Source organism: Onychostruthus taczanowskii, unplaced genomic scaffold, assembly GCF_017590055.1.
Source record: "Onychostruthus taczanowskii isolate IOZ18803 unplaced genomic scaffold, ASM1759005v1 scaffold65, whole genome shotgun sequence".
NCBI classification, from domain to species: domain Eukaryota; kingdom Metazoa; phylum Chordata; class Aves; order Passeriformes; family Passeridae; genus Onychostruthus; species Onychostruthus taczanowskii.
The window spans coordinates 4648839-4661177 of record NW_024504233.1 but is presented as its reverse complement, the minus strand read 5'-3'; the positions used below and the strand labels follow the sequence as shown (position 1 = coordinate 4661177).

The 12339-nt window shown below is 42.2% G+C and overlaps 1 protein-coding gene across 1 annotated transcript in view; it reads right to left on the bottom strand.

The window, feature by feature from the left end:
• HMCN1 (hemicentin 1) overlaps nt 1-12339 on the bottom strand; it is a 165486-nt gene that overhangs the window by 100997 nt on the left and 52150 nt on the right. The window contains exons 10-15 of the mRNA XM_041420752.1: nt 11844-11965; nt 7222-7497; nt 2336-2477; nt 1738-1865; nt 968-1081; nt 161-319 (exon numbers count right to left, since the gene is read on the bottom strand). Of these exons, the coding sequence (XP_041276686.1) occupies nt 161-319; nt 968-1081; nt 1738-1865; nt 2336-2477; nt 7222-7497; nt 11844-11965 (941 nt within the window). The remainder of the gene's footprint in view (nt 1-160; nt 320-967; nt 1082-1737; nt 1866-2335; nt 2478-7221; nt 7498-11843; nt 11966-12339) is intronic.

The following is a 12339-nucleotide window of genomic DNA, read 5'->3' as shown; positions in this document are numbered from 1 at the left end:
CCAAATGGGACAAGGAAACTGCTTAACCAACACCACCAAAAGGTGTTCCCAGCACACACCGAGACCTGTTAGAAAGGTTCAGGGAGCCAAGGCACCACTCCCTGACCAGTACACAAACTCTGCAATCTGAGTGTGCCCCATGCAGGTTTTAACTACTTACAGCCAACATCCAGAGTTATCTTGCCAACAGCTCTCCCTGCCTCGTTGGTGGCCACGCACGTGTAGTCACCAGCATCCAGGTCTTGCGTTTCCTGGATCTTCAGAAGACCCCGGTGAACATCAATAACGAGAAATGCTGATGCCCTCAACTCTAAGTCACCTAAGTCCAGATAGAAAAAAGGCAATATAACTGTTTATATCAAATATATACCTTTATTTATCAAAATTATCCCCACAAAACAGTGTCCAAGTTTGAGTTAGCTCACAACACAGCTGTATGAAATCAGCAGATGAGAACTCTGACTCCCACTCAACCAAGAGGAAAAGTTCATTACTACATTAAATACATCTTTTTTATTTATTGGTGCCACAAGGCAAAGACAAACCCAAGTATTTCTGGGCAGAGATCAGCATTAGGACAGTGTGTCAGGCTGTATTCCTCCTTTCCTAATTAGAGGCTACATGAAAACAAAACAATAAAGGCTATAGAAAACTGTTTTGAGATTTTTGTAGCATGAAGCTAAACATGCCCTGAAAGAACGAACCTTATATAAGCAGGCAGGAGGCTCAGCTTTGTTTTACTATTATTATTACTAATATTACAGTGTGTTAATTCACCATATTTAAAGAGAAGCAGGAACTTATGCCCTAGAGGTCAATGCCATTTCTTCTAGATTTAGAGAATTTCACAGGCCGGTCACTGGTTAAATACAACATAATGCTCTTGAGAGAAATTAAGTCACTTCCAGATCATTGTTCTAAATATTGCTACTAAATAAATTACTCAATCACCAAGCAATGAGCACACCTTTAAACCATTTCACTTGAGGGGGTGGGATTCCAGTCATTTTACATTCCATAACAGTCGTGTCTCCAAGACCAACCAGAATTTCACTCTGAACTACGGTCAATGTTGGGCCCTCTAAAAAGAAACAAGACAGAAAAAAAGAGCTCTTCACCCAAAGTATAGATAATTTTTAAGATATAAAACATGAAAGACTGTAATTTTCTCTTGTTATATGGAAGAATGTTTACATTAAAAATCAAACACACCTAAAAGTGGAAGATAAATACTGGGAAACAAGGAAAAGTAAAGTCTGGTCCAGAGCACCTGAATCATATGCAGAACGTACAGAAAACATAAGGACAAAATCAGAAAAGTTTCACCATGCAGAAAGTACAAGCATGAAATCATACTCCTCCTCCAGCCAGATGTTGGTCATAAAACAGTTTAATGCTCTGCTATCAATATTTTAACACAGTATTTTGATACAAAAACACAATTTCTTTTCTAAAGGATTCACTCAGGTTTCCCAGTCTATCCCATAGTAAGACCCTGTTTTAGGGGTTTTTTTAACCTAAAAAGATCTCTTTCTAGAGAGAACATCAAGCTCTAAATACTACCTAACAATACTACTCAGGTTTGAACAGAAAACAAAAGGGACATTTGTGAGCTGTTCAACATATCTTAGGTTTTTGAAATTTCTACCAGTATGTTCTCCAGGGTCAACAGCTCCTCCTCCCTGATGAGGAATTAGTTTATTTTTTAAATTTTAATACATAGTTTTTCTCACTTACCGATGTATGTGAGGATAGATGTCTGTTTCTCTGTCCCAGCTGAGTTACTTGCCAAACAACCATAAATTCCTGCATCTCTGGGAATTGCCTTTCTTATGATTAAGGTGCCTTCTGGGGTCATTCTGTACCTGGGAACACACAAGGGACCAAGCAAAATTGTTAGAAAGAACAATGGTTACATCCACATTCCAAGCACAGCAGCAAGAGCAGATGGTTTATAAATAGGTGTTTCTGTGTTGTTTTTTTTGTCATGATAAACACTCTTAGCACTATTATATCTATCACTACATTTTGTGAAAAGTACATAAATTAATCTTGTAAAAAAAGAGAGTTCCCTTTCTGGAGAAGGATCACTACATTTTGTGAAAAGTACATAAATTAATCTTGTAAAAAAGAGTTCCCTTCCTGGAGAAGAGAACTGAAGTGTTTCTCTGTTAGAGATGAGGTAATTGCAATTAAAGAGTTGTCAAAGTAAAGACTGAGGTACTATTTCCAAAACTCACAGACTCCTGTTGAAGTAGTAGAATATTTTGGCACTATTCAAACCTTCTTTCTGACATATGATATTAAAATAAACTGAGACAACTTCAAGTCCCACCTGCTGGAGCCAATGATAAACATATCATTGAGTGTCCACACAACCGTTGGCTTTGGGTAACCCGTGGCAGAACACCTGATGGACACTTCAGAACCTTCCATAAAAGTCTGGTTCTTGGGTGATATTACAAGCTTTGGAGGTTCTACCAAAAGAAATTAAAAACAGCAGTTAAAAACATCTTGTTAGAAAACACAGGTTATGATAATAACTTCATTCCCATTTTCAAACAGCTCCATGGTGAGAAAGTAATCAAATGAAAGTCAGAGCTCACTTGTTTCCACTGGCACAGTTAAAGTCTCAGACTAAGCCACCTTTATAAGAGGCATTAGGTCAGAATTCAGGCATTGGCCTTCCTGAGATGGGGTTAAAAAAAACAGAGTCAATTTTGACAAACACCAGACAATGAGCAATGTGAAAGGTGTTCTGATCCCATGGCAGGGGTCACAACAAAATGAGCTTTAAGGTCCCTTCCAACACACACCATTCTTTGCTTCTATAAAATTTAAACAGACTACTGGACAATGAAACCCACAAACCTTCAGGTGGGTCAATTTTCAGAACATAACCTGAGAGATAAGAATGAAAGTCACAATAAATGTGCGGACATAAAAGCACAGGAGAAGTGAATCTGCAATGTAAACAATTGTAAACGATGTTATGGATTTCAGGGGTGTTTTCACTAGAAAAGCAATTGGTGAACTCAACAGAATGAATTCATTTTTAACCCAGAGAGGTTGAGGACTCCCCACCCCTGGAAGTGTCAAAGGCCAGCTTGGACAGAGCTTAGAGCAACCTGGGATAGTGGAAAGTGTCCCTGCCCATGGAGAGGGTGGCACTGAATGGGCTTTAAGGTGTCTCCAACACAAACCATTCTGTGATTCCATAATCCTTAGACACATTTCTCGGTAAAAAATGAGCACCAAAGCAGCTCACTTAGGCAATCGAGACTTTCTGTGGTATGTATGAATTAGTCTTACAGTGGCAAGAAGACCCACACCCATGGATAAAGTTAGTTGAGACATGAAACTGGCTGCTACAAAATAAGTAGCACCAAGCTTCATCTTTGGAGCTTCGTCTTTTGCTCATCACTCTGTATTTTTCAGAGAAAAGAGCAGAAAAAATTCTGAGTTATGCCAAGAAGGTAATTCTCCTTTTATCCATCTGGACAGTCTCTTCCCTGGAATTCTTCCAGATATTAGCACATTGATTCTCCAAGTCCCACTGTGTTCATCCAGACCTGGTTTCTGCTCCTGCCTGGGATGTACTTGAGTATCAGTGTTGCTTTGTTGAGCCAAGTCAGTCGTGCTGTCTCCTGGGCTATTTTTTTATTTTCAGCTGTATTCAAGTTCTGGGCACTGGGAAATGCCCCCAGCAGTCCCCCAGGTGAATGCCCCCCAGGCAGCACAGGGACCCACTTTCCCCCACTGCACATCTAAGGCAGCTGTTCAGCGAGCAGGACAGCAGGACTCCTGTCACCCCTTAGCTCGGCCAAACAGCACTTGCACACCTCTAACTACAGCAATGACAATTCTTCAATGCCCAAAGGTAGGGACACTTGATTTCTCTTGTGGGCAGGTGGAACACATAATAAATCTGCTTAGTTCCTGCAGGTGTGGCTTGACACTGCATTGTTTAACAGTGCTCCCTGCAAGCAGGTGCTCAAAGTGCCTTTCAGTGATGATGACACCAGAGAGGCACTTGAATGTTTTTAAATAATAAGGTGAAGGAAACCCACCATGGTGTGGACAGAACAGTAACTACCACATGTATGATTTTATTTCATCTATACATTCAGATAAAAGATGCACCTGAATGCTGATTTCCCTGCTGGTTAACCCAATGCTGGAATTCATCAAATGCCCAGATTACTAACTCAAAACATCTCCACTAATACCAACCTAAACACAAGCCAAAGTCTCTCCCCATTACACAGCTGTGCTGTAGAGGGAAAAGAAAGTTGCAATAATCAAGATAATCCCTTTCTTGTCTGCTCTTACAGCAGAACACATGAAAAACCAAGATTACCGTAAAATCACATTTAGCATCACCCAAATTTCTGGGGATTAACGGTGTTGTTGAAATTGTTCAAGGGGAAGGAAACAAAAAAGCCACCACAAATCAATCTCTTCACCATGCACACTGTTTTCATTTTAAGAAAGCACCCAAATTCCTACATTTTCCCCCAAAAATCAATATTACTGAGATATATTTATGAAAAACACCACAAACAAAACATCAGGCTTCCACCACATGCTATATTAAGGCTAAAAAATATGAAAATCGTAAATTCATATTTAACCTACCAGGCTGTAACAAAATCAGAAAGAAAATGTTTAAATGTTCATGGAATTTCAGTCATCAGTGAGAAACATATTGAAAAACACATAGGATCACCAATGTTCCACAGTCCTGGCCCATGTCCAGCCTCACACAGCTGCAACATAGTCCTCTAGGCACCTGAAAAAGTAAGGAACCCCCTCATAAATTCATTTATGTTTCTATGCAAGACCAATCTGATGGGAGGACTTGAGTACCTTACACTACATAGCCACTCTTGCACAACTCCAAATTTGAGCACGTACTTTTTAGTCCTAGCACTCAATGGACATCAAAACTCCTCGGGATTTACCAAACTGCATTCCAGGACCTTCCAGAGTGCTCTGAGCAGCACCCCCAGCCTACAGAGAGGCCCGAGTTTCACACAGGGCTGTGCCTTACCTATGTCCTGGTCATGGGGAGCAGTGAGAGGATGGGGACAGTGTGTTCTCCTGAGCACAGAGCACACAACTGGGGCACAAAGTCAGCCCCACAAGGACTCCAGGCTGTATTTGCACAGATGCTGGCACAGGAGTCACATCAATGCCCCCTTTCAGAAACAGCAGCATCAAACCCAACACTTTCAAAACAAGCATTTACTACAACCCCCTTCAGCAGGAAAAGCAGATGCTAGGTTATTTTTAGAGCCACCAACATTTGTTCTCTGCCTTAACTCAACCCCAGAGAGAAAATGGGGATGAAAGCAATGTTTATTCTCTTATGACCCGAAATTCAGAGATCTACATGGAGCTGGTTCAGCAACAATAAAGGGTTTCAGGATTAATTTAATTTGACGTTCTGAATTACTTACAACTACACAAAACACGGACCCATCTCCATTAATTAACAAGACTTCAAATTTCCTTCTTTGGCACGTTAATAATGACAAGCCCATAAAGCTGTAGCTCTTACATCTGGCCACCCTTTACTCTTTACTGCCGAAGAAAAACTGTTTTTTGAAAACTACTCCAGGCCCTACATGCAAGCTGTACATGACAATCACACACTGAGTATTCCCAAAAATCTGATGGAAATCATTTTTTCCAGGCAAATTAAAATGATCACAAGTAACAGTATTTGCAAACCCTTCACACACCATTCAGCTCCTGCATGCAGCCATTGGGAAAGCTGGCAGTAGATTACTTTTTCCAAACAAAAGAGGCAGGCACTACTGCAGAAAGCTGAATTCAGCTGCAGCTTAGTGTTTCTTATGTATTTATTTTGTTCTAAGCATCCTTTAGAAAAAATAAAGAAAACTCAACTCTGACTCTCAGCTAAGGCTGTCTGAGCTGCCCAAGAGGGCTCTCTCAAACATGTTTGAAAGCTGTCAGCACTACCAGGACCAGCCAAAATGTAATTCCCAACCATTTGATATGATCATTCCACATATATAAGGGATTTGAAACTGAATATTCTATTGTGGCAGCAGTAAAACTCTGTTAGATTTACTAGAAAAAAAACCCACCAGAAGCAATTTAGTCAGTGTATTAAAGCTCCCAGCTGAGATACAGACATTAGGAAGGAAAACCTAAATCCAGGAAGAGATGAACGAGAGAGAGGCACTTCTCTTGATGCCTTTGACATGCTTGAATGAGTGTCTTGATGGAAAAATACTGTACAATTCAAAACTAGATATTCCAAATGCATGGGGGTTGAGGTTTTTTCATTACTTTTTTCCTTTCAGCTTTGTTAAAAATTTAGGTTAGAGAAATGTAAGTTAGTTAGAAACTAAGTTATAAATCTGCTGTAGCAATCTAGTAATAATCTAATAATTCAAACAGATATTGAAAATCCACACTTTATTCTGCTGTATTTTGTACTAGGCCCTACACAAGTGGTTCCACACCTACTTACTCTACTTTGGTAACTAATGTAGGAAAAATGACATCCTTGTAATAACTTTTACAACTCCATTTTCCATCTGTGTTTTGGAGCACCTTAGGTCAAGCTATTCCATTCAAAATTTTATTTTCCATAATTCTAAGTTTTCCACTACCTAATAAATTACTAGAATTAGTCCAGAAAAATTAATTAGTGACAGTACCCCTCTCTGCACAGAACATGGCCCAGCACCATCGCAAGTAGACATCTGTTGGAATCACCTACAAGTGACAATAATTTTCTTTCTGTAAGATTTTGAGTTCTGGTTCTCCTCACCCATAGACAGGCACCAAAGAACCAAGGTTCAAACCTCCACACAATCAAGGCAAATAGAAAAAAAAATCCTGCAGTACTTCAAAATATTTGCTCCAATACCAAATATTGCATTCATACTTTTTTTTTCCTTTTGTATTTGTTCCTGGTATACAGCAAAAGTCCAGACCTAGATTTGTTTGGTCTTGTTCATGCTGCCTTTTTTAGTTCTGACTGATTTTTCATGAAATCACACAATGGTTTGGGTTGGAAGGGATATTAAAGCCCCTCTTGTTCCACCCCCTGCCATGAGCCGGGACACGTTCCACCACCCCAGGTCGCTCCGAGTTCCATCCAGCCTTGGACATTTCCAGGGATGGCCCTGTCCAAGGCTGCGGGCAGCCTGGTCCCACAGGAGCCCCGCATCCCGCCGTTACCTTGCACGGTGAGGAAGACAGAAGCCGTGGCAGATCCGCCCTCATTGGCAGCAGTGCAGCTGTAGCTGCCCACGTCCGACAGCCGGGCCGGCCTCAGCTCCAGGGACAGGTTGGCCAGGACGCGGAGGCGCAGCGGGTCCTGCAGGCGCGCGTCGCGCCCGTGCCGCTGCCAGGTCAGGTTGTAGCGGCCCGCGCTCAGCACCAGGCAGCTCAGCACCGCCGCGGCCCCGGGCACCACCGTCACGTTAGCGGGCACCTGCAGCACGGGCGGGGGCTCTGCGCGAACGGACAGCAACACAGTCAGAGACATGTGTGTGGGAACCTTTCAGCACTTGTGCGTTCCTGATAAACAACTCTAGGCACACTACAGAACAAAACAAATTGTAATATTTAAATATTAAAATATTTATCTAATACATTAGGTGTTAAATAATTTAATTAATTGAGTTATTTCATAATTTATGTTTAATATTTTGTTTCAACTGCCATTCTTAAGCCACAAACAGAACCCAGGGCAGCAGCCTCATTCTCTGATGCTGAGCTACCTGCCAGGAGCTCACATCACAAGGACACACTTGGTCTAGATCCAAACTACCCCATCCTGTAGGTTGAAAATACACATCCTGTATGAGAAGAGGCAGCTCTGTGTTTTCTGAGCACAGCCAACAAGGGATCAGTGACAGCAAGAGGAGGGAGGGAGACAAGACCACCACAGGCCTCTGAGTCTGATCTCTGCCCTAGGTGTGACCCCACCTGGTGGCATCTGAGCTATGCAGCAGATTTTTACAGGTTGTATATGAAAAAAAAAATATGTTAGCAGGAAATTCTTCCAGCAGCAACAATGGAACCAAGTTAACACCACTAACTTGAGCTTTTTTCATGATGGATTCTATACAAAAATGTGGAAGGAGAAAGTATCCATACTCTTATTTGATTAAGGACCCCATGAAGGTAAGAAAAGGGAAGGTAACAAACACAGTATACAGACAGATGCCAACAGCCCCTCCTCCTTGTGCTGACTGAAGGGCACCAGAAATTACCAGCATCATTGCACAGAGGGGCCAGCCCAGGCTGTGCAGCTGCTAAGGACACAAATCCGAGGTCCCTGCTATGGTGAGGGCAGCTGGAAAACTCATGAAGGAATATGCATGGAAGTGAATCAGAGAGGAGGAAAGGGAGGAATAGGTAGGAAGGGACATAAAAGGGGCCTGTGCCCTGCAAAGCACTACCAGCTAATGTCCTGTCTGCCCCAGCCCTGGCCTGACCAGCACAGCTTGTCCTCTCTCTCTAGTAAATCCCTTCTTTAAGTCTCCCAGGGTAACCTCCGTCCCTGTCCCTTCTCTGTATCCCTGCAAATATTAAGTGCTAGCTACTGGGGGACTGGTGTGAGTAGACTGGGTGTCAGCTGCTGGAGTCAGACCAGGGGTTTAGGAACCCCATGTCAGTGGCACCAGCTCCTGGGGGGCCTGGGGTCCCAGCCCCAGCTCTTGGAGCCCACAGTGACCTCAGGCAGTGCTGTGCTGCTGCACACCAGGTGTCCCTAGGTACATGGGAGAAGCTCTGGCAGCCAGGCAGGAGGGATTCCTGCAGCTATGTAAAACATCCTTCAACTCTCACTCCACTCAAATCTCTGGGAATCTCATTATCTCTTCCTGTACATATTTTATGTTGTAACTCCCAGTATTTGTTATCTGCTTTCTACCTGACCCATCTGTACAGTTGTACATGCTCCTCGAAAAAAGCAGATGCAGTAATTTTCTACTGAAATTAAAATTTGAAACCAGAGATAGCTAAAGTAGCAGCAGTCATTCTGCTCCTCCTTGAGATATTATTGATCAAGGGGGTAACATTTCAAGAAAGAAAACAAAATATTTATGACTTTATGCATTCCCATTTAAAATATCACATATATTCCATTTGGTTTTCCCCATACTGGTTCTTGAAGAAAGAGAACTCTGCAATAAATAATACTTTGAGAGGGATGCTTGTGCAGAAATGAGACAGCTGTGAGAGCAAGACCCAATCTTTATCAGTACACACTAAAACACAGCTATCCTAAGAAAGGCAAGGACAATGGGGAATAAAAAAAAATTTTAAAAAATCAGTATTTATTAAGGGTTGAAGTTACTCCTAAGCCCAGAACCAGCCATAAATCCTCCTCCTCAAGGTCTCCTGGGGGGTCTCAGATGAGGTTCACAAGCTCAGTGCTGGATCCCTGCACTGTGTGCTGGGTGTGCGGCTCTGCCTCCCTACAAACACAGTCCTGACAGCAATCGCCCCCATTGCCAAATCCATAGACTTTAAGCCATGCAGAGGAGAGTCAGGGAAAGCTACACTTGCTTACTGAAGCGAATTTCTCCCCTGTACTTTTAAGTTTGGGGTGTCTGTGAGAAACAATAAGTCTTCTACTGCTTTCCACAGGCCTATCATCAAATATATTACCTAAACTCAGGAGAGAGAGATGAATCCAGTACAGGACTGGAATCCCCATCTTTTGACTGTCAGTCTAGTGGGACAACACAAGTTTTGGACTACCCCAGCCTCTGCCCACACTCAGCCATCCCCCAGCACTTCACTGGCCCTTCATTAGGGTGCTGCACAAGCTAATGAGCTGTTTGACATTTTAAAGATTTAATAGGAGTAAGAGTCAAACTCAAGTGCTCGCTTTCTGCGAAATGAGAAAACGTTGGCACAGCTCCAGTACCTTTCACACAACAGTTGCCAGAATGGATTATCTGTGCTATACTGCCTGTCAGCTGGGTAAACCAAGACCACTTGAAAAGATTGTTTACTTTGCTTCAAGAAGAAATTTCAAGTAATTTTCTTGCAAATATTTGTACACAAGGATTTCAAAGCATCTCCCTCCCATTAATCCTCTGCAGGGCTCCGAACAGAACAAATTGTCATGTTTACACAGTGACTCAATTCCAGGCCATCTCTTGTGCTTTGTAAACGAGGGCATATGGGATTTTCCCCTTATTACTCTTGGCTTACAAGTGCTACCAACATCACAAGAAGAAGGTCAGGATTCTCCTTCACGTTTCTCTTTGATGAGGCAAATGGTTGCAATTTCCAGACTGGTAATCTTTATGTCCACAATTGCTTGCCCTGCAAGCCATGGCTTGAGAGAAGCATCTGAGAATATCCTTTCTGCTTGAAGGAATTTTGTGGCTAAAATATAAACTAGTGCTCTAGAACCAGGACTTGGGTTAGCACAGACGTTACTGTTCCCTTCTACTCACTGCTTCATGTGAATAAAAGGATGTTCCTCTACTCAAATTCATCCCCTGGTCCAAGAGGACTCCTTCTCTACAAACTTTACCTTGCATAAAATCAATGCTATCATACTGTTTTCTTAGAATTTGCTTATAGTACAATGAAAGAAACATCTTTGCCTGGAAAAGGGAAGGTGAAGGGTTGTTGAGCCACTCTCTTGAGCTACTGAGAGGGCAGTCTTAGGGAATACACAATTAGAGTGTTCTCAGGGCAGAGGAGAGGGAAAAGAAAGACAAGAGTCTTTGTTCACAGCATGAAGCAGGGGAAATTCTGACCAGACATACAAAATATTTTCCTAGTGGGGGTACTTAAGCACTGAAGGCTGCCCATGAACTTGTGAAATCTCTACCCTTGGGGACATTCAAAGACTGATTGGACAAGTTCCTGAAAAACATAATCAAGCCTGGAAGCTATTTCTCTTTCAGCTGTGAATTGGACTAGGTGACTTCCAAAGGTGCCTCCAGCCTGAACTGTTTTGTGATTCTGTGACTCATAATCCACCTGGAGCAGCTACTGGAAGAGATAAGAGGCAAGACAACTTTAATTTCAAGCCATTAAATTAAATCCTGAGTTGAAAATGTTCTTCTGAGTTCTCCCGTTCCTCCCTGTCACAGATTAACTGCTCCAGTGTTTTTCCAGCTCACAGCAAGAGTTTTCACTTGCTCCAAGACTCATATCTGATCAATACCAACACAAGGCTGCATAGAATGGATCTTTGCTACAAACCAGAAATTACTTTTCCCTCTCACTCTGTCTGCACTGCAACTGTGAAAAATTAAGTGACAAAATTTGCTATAGTACGGGCAGGGGTGTCATCCATCCACCCACAGACAGAAATAAGCCTACTGTTTATTCAAAATTATCTTTTTGATAAGCCCCGTTTTTTACCTCATTCATTTTACTTCATCTTTATTACCACTTTTAAGAAATTCAAGGTAATAGATGAGATTTCCAATAACTTATTGAATTTTATATTGCAAAAAAGCAGAAATTTGAACACAACTTTCTTACTTCCTTGTCTATCAGACAACGCATATATACAATCAAGCCAACGTAGAATTGCTACAAAGTGAAATCAAAATGAGAACAGTTGGAGTCTGAGATTTAAGGTTTAGATTCTACAGGTCAGATCTATTCTGCTAGCCAAACTGATAGCAGGAACTAAAACCAAACCAACTTTGATATTTAAAACAGGTTTGTTGACTAAAGCTCAGCTCACCTGTGGACATGGGTGAAGAAAACCACAGTAATTAAAAATACACATAAAACTGGGAATGTATTTTACCAGTGCTTTTCTTAAGTGTTCTAGCCCAAGCAATTCCCCCCAGAGGGCGGCTGGGACGCACCTGACACATCGAGGAACGTCTGTGCGCGTCCTGTCCCCGCAGTGCTGCTGGCCACGCACTCATAGAAGCCCTCGTCGGACACAGACACTTGGGCAATGTCCCAGCTCATGCTGGATGATTCCCTGCAGGAGAAAAGGGCACCCACTGAATCCCTCAAGGAACCAAGAGCTACACCAGCTTGGTTTCTTGACTGCAGACACAGGAGAGTTTCACAATCATTAAGAGGCAAGACAGACCCTCTGACGAATCAAACTGGATGTCACTTTATGGATGGTATTTTCTCCTAAGATTTTGCAGAATGTCCCACCTGCATACCAAAAAATAAACCTTTAACAAGTCAGCATTGTCACACAATACCCAAAGGCAATGTACGTGCTGTCATCCCTCAGCTGCTTGTGCTCTGTTGTATTTACACCTGAAAAGACATTCTTTGAAGCCAGCAAGTTTCTGTGTAGAGCCAGTGTGTGTTACCAAACCCATGCCTCTTACCATCAAT